The 17,273-nt window shown below is 45.3% G+C and overlaps 1 protein-coding gene across 1 annotated transcript in view; it reads left to right on the plus strand.

Annotated features, from left to right (window-relative positions):
- Positions 1–17,273, plus strand: part of LOC137891531 (titin-like) — a 172,154-nt gene that overhangs the window by 72,973 nt on the left and 81,908 nt on the right. Inside the window, exons 80-113 of the mRNA XM_068736195.1 lie at positions 39–437; positions 617–895; positions 1,779–2,048; positions 2,148–2,287; positions 2,396–2,522; positions 2,680–2,946; positions 3,059–3,325; positions 3,756–4,019; positions 4,123–4,262; positions 4,352–4,478; positions 4,929–5,195; positions 5,464–5,730; positions 5,982–6,248; positions 7,589–7,728; positions 7,839–7,965; positions 8,559–8,701; positions 9,601–9,724; positions 9,840–10,106; positions 10,677–10,774; positions 10,876–11,044; positions 11,706–11,975; positions 12,388–12,654; positions 12,745–13,023; positions 13,159–13,567; positions 13,873–13,997; positions 14,082–14,348; positions 14,467–14,736; positions 14,852–15,151; positions 15,242–15,544; positions 15,624–15,811; positions 15,923–16,037; positions 16,128–16,415; positions 16,690–16,841; positions 17,091–17,238. Coding sequence (XP_068592296.1) covers positions 39–437; positions 617–895; positions 1,779–2,048; positions 2,148–2,287; positions 2,396–2,522; positions 2,680–2,946; positions 3,059–3,325; positions 3,756–4,019; positions 4,123–4,262; positions 4,352–4,478; positions 4,929–5,195; positions 5,464–5,730; positions 5,982–6,248; positions 7,589–7,728; positions 7,839–7,965; positions 8,559–8,701; positions 9,601–9,724; positions 9,840–10,106; positions 10,677–10,774; positions 10,876–11,044; positions 11,706–11,975; positions 12,388–12,654; positions 12,745–13,023; positions 13,159–13,567; positions 13,873–13,997; positions 14,082–14,348; positions 14,467–14,736; positions 14,852–15,151; positions 15,242–15,544; positions 15,624–15,811; positions 15,923–16,037; positions 16,128–16,415; positions 16,690–16,841; positions 17,091–17,238 — 7,530 coding nt within the window. The remainder of the gene's footprint in view (positions 1–38; positions 438–616; positions 896–1,778; positions 2,049–2,147; positions 2,288–2,395; positions 2,523–2,679; positions 2,947–3,058; positions 3,326–3,755; positions 4,020–4,122; positions 4,263–4,351; positions 4,479–4,928; positions 5,196–5,463; positions 5,731–5,981; positions 6,249–7,588; positions 7,729–7,838; positions 7,966–8,558; positions 8,702–9,600; positions 9,725–9,839; positions 10,107–10,676; positions 10,775–10,875; positions 11,045–11,705; positions 11,976–12,387; positions 12,655–12,744; positions 13,024–13,158; positions 13,568–13,872; positions 13,998–14,081; positions 14,349–14,466; positions 14,737–14,851; positions 15,152–15,241; positions 15,545–15,623; positions 15,812–15,922; positions 16,038–16,127; positions 16,416–16,689; positions 16,842–17,090; positions 17,239–17,273) is intronic.

The raw sequence follows: 17,273 nt of genomic DNA on the forward strand, positions 1-17,273 counted from the left end.
GAAATTAACTTGATGAGTTTTTCTATGTGGCGTTGCAGCGAGACAGACCCCATCTCCCGGTGACGGTGGAAGGGGCCGCGGCCTAAGGCCCGGTGGAAAGGGCCCGTCGCCACCAGAGGAACCCTTCGCAGGTTTCAAACTCAAAGCCGTCCCCCTGAAGTTCATCAAGAAGATTCAGGACATCGTGCTGAAGGAAGCTGAGTCCATCGGCTCGTCTGCCATGTTTGAGTGTGAGGTCTCGCCCTCCACCGCCATCGCATCGTGGATGAAAGACGGCAGTAACCTCCGTGAGGACCCCAAACACAAGTTCTACTCTGACGGAAAAGATCGCAAGATGAACATTATTGATGTGCAGCTCTCCGACACCGGTGAATATACCTGTGTGGCCAAGAACGCCGGCAAGGAAATATCATGCACAGCCAAGCTCATTGTTGAAGGTAAACTATCCAACACAAACATTGTCACGACATTAAGAAAGAAACATATTTCATGTTTAAATTCATTTTTTTGTTGGCATCAAAACGTTCTCAAAGTCAGGTATGGAGGACACTGAATGATACCCATCTTTTATTGTGGAGCCAACACTGTTCTTTAAATGACGTTCATCTTTGTACAGAGCTGCCTGTGAAATGGTTGAAAGAGCTGGAACCAGAGACTTCCTGTATTAAGAGTCAGCCCATGTATCTGACCTGTGAGCTGAACAAAGAGAGAGATGTGACCTGGAAACTTAACGGCGCCCTTCTGAAGAAACAGGCCGGAAAAATAGCCATTAATATCATCGGCATGCAGCACGCCGTGACCATCCAGAACGCCACGGAGGAAGACGCCGGCGCCTACACATGTGAGGTGGACGGACAGGAAGACATCAAGACCATAACCAATGTCAAAGTGATTGGTAAGCAGTTCGCAAGAGGAAGTAGAGATGAGCCTTGAGGATGGATTTGTCTTAAACTGAACACCAGATGTCTGTCCACTCAGTTTAGTCAACACGATGCCTGAATGAAGGTTATGAATCATAAACTAGAAGCTGCACTAGCCAGAATTATCTCAATTTCCACTGGGTCCTTTGTTTTACCATTTATGGCAACACAATAAGTCCTAATCACTCTCCTAATCACAACCAAGTGAAGACAAAGACTTCAGAAGTTAATGTTATCCGGTTACATTTTTTACAACGATAGCGTCAGGAAAAACAAGCTAGTTTATGACCAGAGTAGAACTGCTAACAGCTAACATGTTAGCTAGCTAACGTTAACAAGTGTTCAGTCTCATATTCCAGCGTATCTGGAACAGGTTCAAGGAAGTAATAGTGGTTATTTCTGTCATGGTTGATGTCGTATCGATGGAGATAAGCCCGTCTTCCTTTCTGGAAGGAGTACTTGGCTGTCAAGGGACAAGGAAATATTTAGGAAATACTTCAGAAAACACTAACTTTGCACAAGTAATGTTTGGTCTTCATCAGCCTGTGTCTGTACCTAAACTCTCAGATCATGTTTATTTGTATTTTTGATATTACGTTTTGTTAAAGATAAAGCTAAAAGCCTTTTTATTAATGTGGTGCTCGATTCACCGGTTAACGAAATAAAGAATTTGAGAGTAGCAAACAGTTGCAGAGAGTTAAAAAGATTCCAGATTTAAAACGTTGATTTAACTTTTGACATGTTTTTCTGTCTAATTCAGACGTGGTTTTAAAATATGACCACCGTCATTACCACCACTCATTTCAGCCTCTGTAACCAGGCAACCTGTAAAACCTTACTGAACTCTCCGTCCTTTAGAAATCATCAAAGACTGGCTGGTGAAGCCTCTGAGGGACCAGCATGTGAAACCAAAGGCCAAGGCCACGTTCAAATGTGAGCTGTTCAAGGACACTCCCAACTGGAAGTGGTTCAAAGGAGACAACGAGCTCACTCCTTCTGACAAGGTGGACATCCACAAAGACGGACAGAACATGACGCTCACCATCAACAACTGTCAGCCCGACGACGTCTCCGAGTACACCATCGAGGTGGAGGATCGCAGATACACAGCCAAACTCACACTTGGAGGTTGGTTGAGATCCTCATTAGAGAAACCATGTTGCCTAAAAAGGGTCTCTCTTCATCTGTTGAGTGTTTCCTGTTGACGGACTCTTTGTGGTGTTTCAGAGCGTGAAGCTGAGATCCTGAAGCCTCTCTCCAACGTGGAGGTGGTCGAGAAGGAGGAGGCCAACTTTGACACTGAAATATCTGAGGACGATGTAGTCGGCGAATGGAAATTGAGGGGACAGGTGTTAATGAGGTCTCCGGTAAGATCTCACAAGGACCTGGTCTGACAGAAACGGTCACGTACCTCAAAGGACATCCTTTGTTTTTTGTCCTGAGACTCAAGTATTTGTTTGTTCTTTGTTCCTCAGAGCTGCGACATTAAAGTTGAAGGCAGGAAACGTTTCCTGACGTTGAAACACGTCCAGCTGGATCAGGCCGGTGAAGTCTCCTATCAGGCCCTGAACGCCGTCACTAGCGCCATGCTCACTGTCAAAGGTAAGAGTCTGTCACGAATTACGTTTTGTTTGTACTTTTGTCTGCTACGTCTGTCGGCCTCAGAAAAACTATGGACTTTCAGAGAGAGTACGGTAAGAAAAGGGACGGCTGTGTTTCTGCTTTTGTGAATAACTGCCGAATTATTCGCACCTCGCAGAGATCGAAATGGGCTTTGTTGACCCGCTGAAAGACGTTTCTGTGCCTGAAAAGAAACAGGCTAAGTTTGAATGCACCGTCACCAAGGAGGTGTCAAAGGTCATGTGGTTCAGGGGGGCGGAGATCGTCACCCCGAGCCCTAAATATGAAATAATCGATGATGGAATGAAACACATGCTGATCGTAAACAGCTGTGAGTTTGACGACGAGGCTCAGTACACCATCGAGGCTTTGGGCCACAAATCGTCCGCTCAGCTGGCGGTGGAAGGTAAGAGGTCGACAGAAACGCTTCATGTTCGCTGTCTTTTCATGTTTTGTGGTTTTAAAGTTTCTGATGGCAACGAACCCCCGTTTGTGTGCACCGACCTCATTTATTTCAGGCATAAGGCTCAAATTTGTGCAGCAGCTTCGGGACCAAACGGTGAAAGAAGGTAAATCGGTTCGGTTTGAACTTGAGCTGACGCACGACAACGTGCCGCTGGTTTGGTACCGAAACGAGGTGAAACTCCACGTGAGCCGAACGGTGCTCACACACGTGGAAGGAAAGAAACACACTCTAGAAATGAGGATGTTGACTCTAGATGATACCTGCCAGGTAAAGGCAGAGGCCAAAGGGATTTACTCCACGGCAAAGCTGACTGTCATAGGTAACAACGCTCCTCCTCCTCTCTTCTTCTACTACAGCAACACACATGTTGTATCAATGCCTTTATTGATTCCCTTACAAGCTTGTAGAAAGACAGTTAATATCTGGAATGAATGAACTACTTTAATAAAAGAAGGAAGCAGTTTGACTGTTATTTAACTGGCTTAAAGGATCATTCTGGTGTTTGACAACTTGGCTTTTATGTCCATAGTTTTGTCCATAGTTTCTTCTTTTAGTTTTTGAAACATAACATCAGTCCTGTAGATTCACAAAAAGAATAAAGCCAAGTTTCTATTTTCTCCAAATATCTGCTGCATATAACTCTTCATATAACTCTTCTTATTAACCTCTTTTTGGTGTGCAAAGACACAACTGTGAAGTGAGCGTTAACCGGCAGACTAACTGACTCTGGGTCCTGGTTCTTGTTCCAGAGGGCGACGCCGTCTTCGTGGTGAAGCTGCAGGACTACACAGCCACCGAGAAGGACGAGGTGAGTCTGGACTGCGAGCTCAGCAAAGATGTGCCTGTCCTTTGGTATCACAGCGAGAAGGAGATCGTCGCCTCCAAAATGGTGGTCATGAAGTCGGAGGGAACTCGCAGGTCTCTGGTCCTGAAGAAAGTGGAAGAGAGCAACAAAGGGAAATACGTATGTGACTGTGGAACAGACAGGACGTCGGCCAACATCAACATCGAAGGTAGACGCGGTGAAACTATTGTTCGAATTCTGTCTGAACGTGGAGGTGAAGCTCACAACTTTATATCTAAAGTCTTCTTCTTCATTGTTTTTCTCTCCACCAGCTCGGGACATTAAGGTTGTTCGGCCAATTTATGGCGTGGAGCTGTTTGACGGAGAGACGGCTCGCTTCGAGGTGGAGATCTCTGAGGAAGATGTCCACGGCCAGTGGAAGCTGAACGGAGAAGTCCTCAGTCCTTCTTCTGTGAGCAGCTCTAACGGCTACACGTTCATTATGTCGACGCGTGAGCTTCTCCGAAGTTATTAACAGCTGTTTGTTTGTTTTTTTGACAGGATGTTGACATCATCGAGGAGGGCGGAAAACACACACTGATCCTGTACAACTGTAAGGTCTCCATGACCGGCGAGGTGGCATACACCGCCGCCAACGCCAAGTGTTCCGCTAACCTGAAGGTCAAAGGTGAACCAACGTTACTTCATCTTCTCTGTCTCATTTAAGACTTTTAAGCAGCTCATTATTTAGGAGGACGTGGAATCGTGTTCTATCTATTCAAAAAAATCACCCTTTTCATTATGAAATGAACCAGTTCACAGTTTGCAGCTCAAATAAAATGAAACCTCAGCGGCCATCTTTACTTTTTCCCACTCAGTCTGTGTTCGGACCCCAACAAGCTTCACAAGTTCAGACTGTTTCTAAACAGCTCTGATTTATACTTCATAGGACTTTATTCATATGCTTCAGATTTTGTGTTTTTTCAGAAGATGTTTTTGTCTTTTTAGGGCACAATAACTACCGACAGTATCTACAGGGACATTTCCCCCTATATTTGAGTATTTATTTGACTGATTATGACTTGACCTGCATACTGAATCAAAGTAAAAACGTCTCCTGGTTGTTTTTTCCCTTCAGAACTTCCACTGAACTTCCTGACGTCGCTGAGTGACGTTCAGGTGTACGAGAAGGATGAGGCGAGGTTTGAGCTGGAGCTGTCGAGAGCTCCAAAGACCTTCCGCTGGCTGAAAGGTTCTCAGGAGCTGCAGAGCGACGATAAGTACGAGATGATCCAGGACGGAAACATGTTCGTTCTGTTGATCCGATTGGCTGCCTACGACGACGAAGCAAAGTACATGTTTGAAGCTGAGGACAAGAGGACGACGGGCAAACTCATCATACAAGGTAACTCTGGTTTTCATCAACAGCTCTTCAGGAACATTTTAAATTCTCTCAACGTGAGTTTTTGTCTCACATTTTTAAGTTTGTATTTATTCATGATGCAATTAAAAATATTTTTTTAGGCTTTTAGCAGAAATTTGGGGGTTTTGTAAATGTGTGGTTTGTACTCTAATACATTACATTTACTGAGAAACACAGGCCTGTTGTTGGTCCAACTGCAGCCATGAATAGAAACTAAACAACACTGTTTTTTGTGAATCCTTAATTTCAGGTATTCGCCTGGAGTTTGCCAAACCGATTAAGGACGTGACAGTGAAGGAGCGTGAAACGGCCGAGTTCAGCGTGGAACTCTCCCACGACAAGATCCCGGTGGTCTGGTACAAAAATGATGTCCGCCTGCACCCCAGCAAGGTGGTCCACATGTCCGATCACGGAAAGGTCCACATGCTGGCCTTCAAGGAGGTCACCATCGACGACACGTCCATGATCAAAGTGGAGGCAATGGACAAGACCGTGACCGCCATGCTCACTGTGATCGGTCAGTGTCAAGCCCATTCAGCTTGTGTCCAAAATGTTCAGTTATTTTATAAAACTGATTTGGCTTGTAAGAAAGCTCAAGGTATTAGGTTCCACACTTTAGTCCAGATTAGTCCCTGCTGTTGAAGGAACCTTAAGTGTCTAAGTTTTGATGCTAAAGATCAGATATTTGATAAGATCAGAACAGAAAAACCCTTCAGAGATAGTTTCCTCCTGCTTTTTAACATGAAAACGTTCTTGTTTTTTCTGCAGAGGGAGATCTGTATTTCACCACCAAGCTGCAGAACTACACCGCCGTGGAGAAGGACGAGGTGAAGCTGGTTTGTGAACTGAGCAAATCCATCGCCGACGTCAAATGGCTGAAGGACGGAAAGGAGATCACTCCCTCCAAGAACATCGCCATCAGCACTGACGGCAAGAAGCGCATCCTGACGGTCAGGAAGGCAGAGAAGGCCAACATCGGAGAGTACACCTGCGACTGTGGTTCAGATAAAACTACAGCCAACCTTAACATTGAAGGTACATTGCGACGCTTTTCACAGGCTCAAATGTCTAAATTCTTTGTAAATCCAAGGATCAAAATAACAGCAAGATTCTTGGCTGTCAAACTTTGAGATATTACTCAAGAGTTCCTGATACTTGATCATGGATATGAAGTCATGTGACATCCAGTGTTTCACAGCCTCTGATTTACTTCCATCGTCTGCCTTATAGCAGAGCATCGTCAGCATATCGCTTTTAGAATCAACTGAGATTAAGCACTAAATGTGAAGTTCTGTCCACAGTTTTCTTCTTTAATTTAAACATTCACGCCCTATTACCGCAAATGGGGCTGAATAATGCCTAGTAACCAATCAAACAACATAGCTCAAACTAAAGACACAATCAGTGTTTCACTTAGTTTCACCCACTGTTTGCCGTCAATATTGTTTAGAGCTGTTTATTTCAACTACTTACTCACCTATTTACATCCTACTTTATTTATGACTAAATTATCTCAATCTCTCAGTAAACTACTTTTTCTTTATTAAACTAAATTACTGTCAGATTAATTGAGTTATTTCATCCAACTTTATTAGGAACCAATTTGTTTTAATACCGAACTTTTACACCAGGGCAACAGTTGTTTGTTTGACAGTTTTGATGACATCTAGCTTTTGTTCATATCAGATCTAAAGACACTTGTTTGAAGTCAATTTTGGACAAAAGCATCTGCATTATGTAATATAATGTAAACAGACAAACAAGAACAGACCTGAGGTATTATATACTCTATATATTATATAGGTGCTATATTTCTGTTTAAAACTGTAGATATTAACAAAGGAAACCCACTGTTATCTTAGATAAGGACGAGATCCTCCCTTCTTCATACATAATCAGACAAACACAAAGCACATTCTTTTACATTGGCACAATGTGTGACTTAAGGTGTTTCAACCGTCTGAAACCATGGGAATAAACAATAATGTCGATGTCGTTTTTTTATGCCTAGATGAGGTTATTGTGTTGATGGAGCAGCTACGATGTTCGAATATTCAGAAAAAGCATTTTAAAAGCTGTTTTCTTGTCATTAACCAGATTAATTCAGCTGGCGTGTGACGTTCTAGACACAATAAATAAATACATAAATACAGACTCCGGATAACGTTACGAGCCCAACACGACTTTAACAACAGGATCAAAGCAGCAAAGATTATTTGTGACTGATGAGTCGTTGTTGGTTTCTACATGGAGGTGAAGGAACACTTTTAGTAGAGAGTAACATGAAGCAAAGATTACACGGCATCAGAGTAGATAAGAGTCAGGGTTCTGTCTCTTACTGAGTTTCTTGTCTCCTGGTCTTCTTCTTCCTGCAGAGCGCGACATCAAGGTGACCCGTCCGTTGTACAGCGTCGAGGTCACAGAGAAAGAAACAGCCAAGTTTGAGACGGAGATTTCAGAAGAGGATGTCCACGGGAACTGGAAGCTGAAGGGAGAAGCTCTGCATCAGTGTCCTGTGAGTCTGGGTTCATGTACATGAGACACGCCTTATGTTTCTGACTACCGCCACGTGGATCAGATACTTCTGTTGGACTAGTATTTTAATGCAGAACTATTGTCTTTCAGGATGTTGAGATTAAGGAGGAAGGAACCAAACACATGCTGATCCTCTATAACGTACGCATGGACATGGCCGGAGGAGTCGACTTCTCAGCGGCCAACGCTAAATCCAGCGCTCAGCTCCGAGTGAAAGGTGAGAGACCTTCGTCTGTTCAATTAGGGTTCAGACGTCGGAGCTGATCGCCTCGTCTTCAGAGCTCTGAATGCTGGGAAATAAAGAAACACCTCAGATGTCCTGTAAGTTGTGAGAAGACAGCGGATCCTCATCAAACTTCAAAGAGGGTTTTCATTTCATTTTTAACAAGTTTGGAGCTCGGACAGATCTTTGAGCTCAAATTATAAGATACAAAATTATGTTTTAATACACACGTGTACATTTAGTTTCTTCTGGAGTCAATAAAAATGTATTTCAGTTTGTTCAAGAATTTTATTATTCATATGTTGGAAGAGAGAGCACAAAGACAGATGAATAAAAAACTTAAATCCATTTTTAAAAGGAGTCAAAAAGAACCTTAATTCAGTTTCATATCTCATCTTTTTGAGTCTCCGGCAGCTCAAAGTGTTGAGTGTCTCTTTCAGTCTTCAGCCAATCAGGTGCTGAGTTTATTTTAGACGCCGTGGACTTTATCTAAAGTGAGAAACTGCTCTCTGATTGGAGGAGCTCGACTCTCAGATCAGACCAGATGCACGCTGGTCCGTTCACCAGCTCTTCTTCTTTTTCTCCAGCTCGCTCCATCGGGCTGCTGCGTCCTCTGAAGGACGTCACGGTGACGGCCGGAGAGACGGCGACCTTCGAGTGCGAGCTGTCGTACGAAGGCATCGTGGTGGACTGGTTCCTGGGGGGGCAGAGGATGGAGGCCAGCGACCGGGTGAGTCCAGCATCTACAAAGAAACCAGTTCAGACAGTCTTCATCTAAACATTTCACACACAAGGAAACACACAGAACAAGCTGAAGATGGAAGTATTTCTATATAAAAGTTTACTGAAAATCCAGTTTACACACTGTAAAAAATGTAAAAAGAACACATATATATATATATATATATACTGTATATATATATATATATATATATATATATATATATGTATACAACTAATATATACAGTATATGTAAAACTAATATATATATATGATAGCATTATTTAAATAGGTGCAATGTTTACTAATAATAATATTTGTTTTCTTCTCATTGATTCTGAAACAAGAAGAGAAACGTTGATGAACTGTCATGTATTCTTTACAGCGCTGTAGCTGCAGTTATTAATACGTTTCTGTTATCTTGAACACAAACAGACCTACAGCTCCTTATATGGAGAAGGACCCACAGTTAGCATGCTAGCATGTTAGCATCAGCCTGCAGCTAAACCACCTGACAAGTGCTGAGACACAAAAGAGACTTTATGTTTTTAACAATTTAAAGTCAGAAGAAATGCTGAAAAACAAGTTGATTCTTTATATTTAAATCCTAAAAACACAAACGTGAAATGTTTGAACATTAAAACAAGAAGTCATGAGGAATGAGAATGAAAAGTGTAAATACTTATAAATACTTGTAAATACTAGTCATTTATTTGAACAAGTAGTCAATAAATATATTGATTATGACAGCAGATCAATCAGTGAGCAGTTTGATTATTGATTAATTATTCAAGATATTTATTTCACAAACCTCTTTCTGTAAAGTGAAGACGTCAGTGGACATATGAATCAGTAATGTAAGGTACAAGTCTGAGTATTAAAATCAATATCAATATTCTTGTTTGCAGGTGAAGACTCGTGTGGCGGGAAAAGTTCACACTCTGACGGTCAGAGAGGTCACGCTGTCGGAGGCCGGAGAAGTCAAACTGACCTCCACCGACTTCCAGACTCAGGCTCAGCTCATCGTCAGAGGTGAGGCGCTCGAACGCAGCGCGGGCAGCTAACGGGGCAGCTAACGGGGCAGCGGACGCACCGCGTTGAGTCTCTTGGTTTATTTTGAACGTGTTCTTGTGTTGTGATGTTTCAGAGCCGGCAGTGGAGTTCTCGAAGCCTCTGGAGGACCAGACGGTGGAGGAGGAAGCGACCGCCACGCTGGAGTGTGAAGTTTCCAGAGAGAACGCAGAGGTCCGCTGGTTCAGAGACGGACAGGAAATCAGAAAGACCAAGAAGTACGAGATGATCGTCGATGGATGCAAGAGAGCGCTGGTGATCCACGACTGCTCGCCGGACGACGCCAAGATGTACACGTGTGACGCCAAAGACTTCAAAACCTCCTGCTTCCTGGAGGTCACACGTAAGAACCAGAACCTCCAGAACCAGAACCTCCAGGACCAGAACCTTCAGTTCTGGTTCAGATCTCAAAAGTCACAGTTTATCTTAAAGGAGACGAATCTGAAACCAAGTCAGAGAATCAAGTTTATTTTAATGATTCAAAAATTTAGATGAACAAAAATAATTATATAAATGAAAAGTTAAAGTAATTGTTTTAATGAGATCTTAATTTTAACATTCTATATTTATGATAAATGAGCCTCCACATTCAAACTGTCTTCAGGTGTCATATTTATCGTCATAAGTGATAAAATCTCACATAATTATTCACTCAAAAGGTTGAAATTATTATTTAAAGTTATTATTATTATTATATCCTTTTCAAGTCTTAACTGCGTGACAGTATGACATCATATTTTTAAGCTTTTATCTCTATGATTCTTAACCTTTCATATGTTTTTGGCCATGTTTGGGCCTCCGTACTTCTAATAGGGTTTTTGTCCCTCTTCAGCTTCCCTACTTTAATGTCAACAATGATTTATTGAAAGTAAAGTGGAGGATAATGATGAATCCTGTGTTGATGTGTCCTCAGCCCCTCATGTGGAGTTCATGAAGCCTCTTCAGGACGTCGAGGTCAAGGAGAAAGAATCCGCTAAGTTTGAATGTGAAGTGTCCCGCGAGTCCGCCAAGGTGAGAACCAGCCGACCAGTCGGCATCCAGCATCCTCTGCTGCCGCCGCTTGACTTTTAAAAACAGCTCGGACGATGACACGTGATATTTTTGTGGTTCAGGTTCGCTGGTTCAAAGACGGCAATGAGATCAGGAAAGGAAAGAAGTACGAGATCCTGGCTAAGGGGGTCCAGAGGATCCTCATCGTCCACAAGACCGCGTTCGACGACGAGGCCGAGTATGAGTGTGACGCCAGGACCTCCAAGACCTCCGGCATGCTCACGGTCATCGGTGAGGAACCTCCCACTTTATATCCATATATAATTATATAGAGATTTAGAGAGACCAGAGACACCAGACTCCTTTGATAAGGTCAGTGCTTTAACCTGTCAGGACAAACTGTTTAGCTGATGGAGCAGCAGCTCCGAGCAGCTCGTTCAATCACTCAGAGGAGTCAAAGGAGTCTGGTGTGTTTGAGGAGAGTGTAACAGTTCCTCATTCTACCAAACCTTAAAGAACTATAACAACTTTTTAACTTCCTCCAAATAATCTGATGTGTAACTAAATGAAGAGAAAGAAATCGATGACTGGTACTGATTCAACTAGAGAGTTTAAGTGTTAAACATCCAATTAAGTTTTTAATGATAAATACATAATAAATTAATAATACATTTAGCCTTTTTCTTGTTTTGTTTATAACCGTCTCAGAACTTTGTCACCATTTTATTAATATTGATTAAATTAAACATTACTTTATTTTTTCTCATAAAATATCAAAAACAATATACAGAAACACAAAAACAAGGAGTCTTATTTATTTTTTGTCACATAAAATGTGCAGAAACATAAGTATGAAGTGTTTGACATGAAGCTCATCTGTCATTTATTTAAGGTCATAAACAGATGAGTTAAAGGTTAAAGCATGATTTAACCCTCTTCCATCTGGTCACAGAGGAGGCGGCCCGGTTCACTAAGAACCTGTCCAACGTGGAGGGAACCGAGACCGACAGCGTCAAGATGATCTGTGAGGTGTCGAAGCCCGGCGCAGACGTCACGTGGTTCCGAGGAGACGAGGAGCTGCCGGAGGGAGGACGCTACGAGCAGATCCTCGACGGACGCAAGAGGATCCTGATCATCCAGGACCTGAGGATGGAGGACGCAGGAGAGTACACCTGTAGGCTGAGTCCCAGCGCCAAGACGACCGCCACGCTCAAACTCAATGGTGAGGAGATGTCTCAATGTTGCTTAGCTTAGCATAAAGCTAGCTAATACAGCGAGCAGTCCAAAGGTAGCAACATCCACCTGTCGGCTCCTCTGAAGCTCACTGGTTAACACCTCGTATCTTATTGCATTTGGGCAAAAACTGAAGTTTAAAAACGACAAGTTGTGGTTTTTACGTGGAGTTCTTTTTGCAAAGTTTTCAGTTTTTATGCTAAGCTAAGCAAACCAGCTTCGTTTTTAGCATACAGAGTGTATGAGAGTGGTGTTAGTCTGAACATCTCAAAGAGAATGAGATGATGTTTCAGTTCAGATCAGCCGTTTGATTTGAGCTTTTAGTTTATGACAAAACAAAAGCACAATAATCACTTTGACTCCTTCCTCCTCCTCCTCCTCCTCTTCCTCTCTCTCTCCAGAGCTGGCAGCCGAGTTCATCGCCCGTCCTCAGAACCAGGAGGCGGTGGAGGGCGAGAAGGCGGAGTTTGCCTGCTCCGTCTCCAAGGAGACCTACGAGGTGAAGTGGTTCAGAGGGGGCAAGGAGGTGGAAGCCGGAGACAAGTACGTCATCGTGAGCGAGGGAAAGAGGAGAGCTCTTATTGTGAAAAGCTGCGAGCTGAAGGACGAGGGAGGTTACGTCGCCCATATCGGCGTAGTTAAAGCCTCCGCCGATCTGTATGTGATTGGTAAGAACCCATTCTCTTGTCTGTCTTGTTTTTGGTTATTTCAGAGCGACGGTTCGGTTTCTTAAAATCTGGTTTGTTTCTTCATTCCAGAGAAACTGAGGATCGTCACGCCGATCAAAGACACAGAGGTGAAGGAAGGAAGCGAGATCGTCTTCAACTGCGAGACGAACGCAGAGGGAGCGAAGGCCAAGTGGCTGAAGAACGAGGAGACGATATTCGAGAGCAGCAAGTACATGATGGCTCAGAGGGACAACGTCTTCTCGCTGAGGATCAGAGACGCCCAGAAGGCCGACGAGGCCTGTTACACCATCAGCCTGACCAATCAGAGAGCAGAGCAGGCCAAGTGCACCGCCAGCGCCAGAGTGGCCGGTAAGGACCAGAATGCATTGCAGCTCAGTCAGAGACGAACAAACCTTCAGTGGGTTTCTATTGGTCCAGTGTTGACGTGCTGCATTCAGGGTCCACTGTTGACATTGACTCTTCATGTTTTCTCACCCTCCACAGAGGAGAAGCTGAGGTTCCTAGATCCCATCGAGGACGTGGAGACTCAGGAGAAGAAGACCATCAGCTTCAGCTGTAAGGTGAACCGACCCGAGGTGACGGTGAAGTGGATGAAGGCCGGCCAGGAGGTGACGCTCAGCAAGCGTGTTGTCTACCGAGTCGACGGCCTCAAGCACACGCTGACCGTCAAGGACTGCGTGATGGAGGACGAGGGCGAGTACAACGCCGTCGTCGGGGACGACAAGTGCGCCGCCGAGCTGATCATCAGCGAGGCACCGACGGACTTCTCGGCGCAGCTCAAGGACCAGACCATCACCGAGTTCGAGGACGCCGAGTTCACCTGCAAGCTGAGCAAAGAGAAGGCCGTGGCAAAGTGGTACAGGAACGGACGGGAGATCAGAGAAGGACCGAGGTAAACAAAAAATACCGTTTTGTGTTTATGTTGGAGAGACTTTAGAGACCACAGTGTTTCTCAAATCCTGCAGATACAAGTGGCACCTTGTTTAGAACTATATCTACGTTCATATAGTCTTACAGGAGCCTGTCAGACCTGAACCCGGATTAGAAAACAGGACAACCTGAAGAAACAACGGAAAGAAGCACGTCATGGTGGTTTTTACCTCAAACTGCACCTCTGAATTAAAAGAGATGCAGTAGGGGTCTGATTTGTAAGCAGATTACCTGCTTAGTGACATTTGACCATTGTGTTTTCTGCAGATATCACATGGAAAAAGAAGGCAAGACGTGCACACTGATCGTCAAAGTGTGCAGACCGGATGATGAATGTGAATACGCCTGTGGTGTGGATGAGAGGAGGACCAGAGCCCGGCTCTTTGTTGAAGGTAAACTCTTAAAACCTCCTCATCTTTTGCACTGAGGTGAATCTTTTTCTTTTGAATCCTCACATTTTTTTCTTTGTCCTGCAGAGACCCCGGTGGAGATCGTCAGACCTCCACAGGACGCATTCGAACCTCCGGGCTCCGACATCGTGTTCGAGGTGGAGCTCAACAAGGACCGGGTGGAGGTGAAGTGGATGAGGAACAACATGATCATCGTCCAGGGAGACAAATACCAGATGATCAGCGAGGGTAAAATTCACAGACTGCAGGTCTGTGAGATCCGACCACGGGATCAGGGAGAGTACAGGATCGTGGCCAAAGACAAGGACGCCAGAGCCAAGCTGGAGCTGGCAGGTGAGTCAACACCAAGATACAAGATTAATTTGTCAGATGCAGTGACCTTTACAGGCTGGTAGGTTTGAGGTTCCTCCGCGGTAAGAAACTGTAAAGACTTCTTCTTTCTCCTCTGCAGCTGTTCCAAAGATCAAAACCACCGACCAGAATCTGGTAACGGACGCTGGTAAGCCGTTCGTCATGAGCGTGCCTTACGACGCCTACCCTCGTGCCGACGCCGAGTGGCTCCACGAGGGCGCCAGTCTGCCCGTCCAGAACATCGACACCTCCGCGGACAAAACCGAGTTCCGCCTGAAGAGCCCCAGCAAGGAGGACCGAGGCCGGTACAAGGTGGTGATCAAGAACAAGCACGGCGAGGGAGAGGCGTTCATCAACCTGGACGTGATCGGTGAGTCTCTGGGATCAAACCAGTGACTCTGATTGGATGTCTACTCGATTATGTACCCAAGGTATGTCTGTGGAGGTCAAAACAGAACAGAACATGTCGTGTTGGTTGTTTTCAGACGTCCCCGGACCCGTCAAGAACCTGAGGGTGGTCGACACCGCCGATGGGGAGGTCAGTTTGGCCTGGGAGGAGCCGGAGAGCGACGGCGGAAGCAAGATCGTCGCCTACGTGGTGGAGAGACGCGACGTGAAGCGTAAGACCTGGACGCTGGCTACAGACCGTGCTGATACTCCAGAGTACTGCGTCAGCGGCCTCCAGAAGGACTCCATGTACCTGTTCAGAGTCTGCGCTCGAAACCGAGTCGGCAGCGGACCCATCGTCGCCACAGAGGACGCCGTCCAGGCTAAGAACAAGTTTGGTAAGAAACGGCCAAAATGTCCTACTTACACTCGTACAACCGTCTCCTCGCTTCAATCTAATCCTTCATGCGTTTGTTTTCTACCACCAGATGTTCCAGACGCTCCGGAGAACGTTGCAGTTGGAGGGGTGAACCGGTTTGGTGCTACCGTCACCTGGGAGCCTCCCAAGTACGACGGTGGCTCCGAGATCACCGCCTACGTCATTGAGCTCCGCGACAGGACCGCCGTGAAGTGGGAGGCGGCCATGGTCTGCGGCGCCAACGACCTCTCGGCCACGCTGAGCGACGTTGTGGAGAACAAGGAGTACATCTTCAGAGTCCGGGCCGAGAACAAGGCCGGCATCGGCAAGCCCAGCGCTGCCACCAACCCCGTCAAAATCATGGATCCAATCGGTGAGTGAAAAACAGCAGCTTGAGTGCTTGTTTGTTATCACGATCAGATCTGATTGTTTTTTACCTTTTGTGACTGCAGAGAGGCCAAGCCCACCTCTGAATTTGAACTTCAGCGACCAAATCCAGACGGCGGTCACACTGACTTGGGAGACTCCCACCAGCAACGGCGGCAGCATGATCACCGGATACATCATTCAGAAATGTGACGATGGCACTGACAAGTGGCTCCGCTGCAACGCCAGACTGTGTCCGGACCTCTCCTACCGGGTACAGAGCTCTATTTTACATTTAATCTTTGATTCTTGGTCTTTCAGCTGTGAGGCTTCACTGGTTCGTCAGAGCTGACTGTTGCTTGTATTGGTTTTGTTGTTCTCCCAGTTGTCTGGTCTGAAACCAGGTCAGAAGTACCTCTACAGAGTCTGTGCCGAGAATGCTGCCGGCTTATCTGATCCAGCCGAGCAACTCGGACCACTTCTCGCCGACGACCCCCACGGTATGAGCCAAACAGTAGAACAGACACCAGACTGTTGTTGTTAGTTAACTTAATGACACTAAAACTAAAAACATTTTCCTCTCCTGGCAGTCGGCCCGACCTTTGACCTCAGTGGTTTCAGGAACGGCCTGGAGGTGATCGTCCCTCAGCCTCTCACCATCAGAGTCCCCATCACCGGATACCCGACACCCAACGCCAAGTGGACCTTCGGAGAGAAGGAGCTGACCGCTGCCAACGAACGTGTCTCCATGGTGACGAAGCCCACGTACACGGAGCTGACGGTCACGCCGAGCGTCCGTCCAGACAAAGGCACCTACACCCTGCAGCTGGAGAACGACGTCTCGTCGGTCACTGGAGACATCGAGGTCAACGTCATCGGTAATGACAATTTCTCTTTCATTTAAAGTAGAACTATCATAATGGTACAAAGACTTTTGACCACCAAAGAAAATGTAGAAACTCTTAATTGCCCTGATATGGTTAAGGTTCAGGGTAAAGCGTCTGCTCAATGACTGTAATGTAAATCCCACACTTTACCCAATGCATGCTGGGTAAAGCCTCCAGTTAACAGCAACCCTTTTGTCCACTTTTCATATGCTTTTACTTTTTTAAGCACGTATTAATCTACTGTCTGCTACCTTTATTCTCCCAGCATGCCCTAGTGCTCCTAAGGACTTCAAGGTGGCCGAGGTCAACCGACATCACGTCCACATGATGTGGGAGGCTCCGGAGCATGACGGAGGAAGTCCAGTCACCCACTACCAGATCGAGAAGAGAGAAGTGTCTCGCAAGACCTGGGCCAAGGTACACCTTGTTTTAACTGTGGTGATGTCAGAGGATCTACATGATCCAACTTTAATGGCTGCCTTTGCCCTTAAATCAGCCTTTTCCTGTAAAAAACACTAAACATTCTGAATAAACAAAAATAAAAAAAGGATTTTGAAGGTCTAGAAACAGATCAAATCAGAATCAAATTCTAGTTTTAGACAATTAATAAGTCTACGGTAGCTCTTGTGTTAATTCATCACGACTGCGATGACGTTTTTTTTCCAGGTGGCGAACGGCATCCTGGACCTGGAGCACACCGTAACAGACGTGGTTGAAGGAAAGGAGTATCTGTTCAGTGTCACCGCCTGCAACAAGTGTGGACCCGGAGAGCCGGCGTACATCGACGAGCCCGTCAACGTCTCCTCTCCTGCCAGTCAGTATTTACTCTTTCAGTCTGACATTTATAAA

The sequence above is a fragment of the Cebidichthys violaceus genome, unplaced genomic scaffold (assembly GCF_023349555.1).
Source record: "Cebidichthys violaceus isolate CVI_PGR_0920_01 unplaced genomic scaffold, fCebVio1.0.p SCAF_11, whole genome shotgun sequence".
In the NCBI taxonomy this organism is placed as follows: Eukaryota; Metazoa; Chordata; class Actinopteri; order Perciformes; family Stichaeidae; genus Cebidichthys; species Cebidichthys violaceus.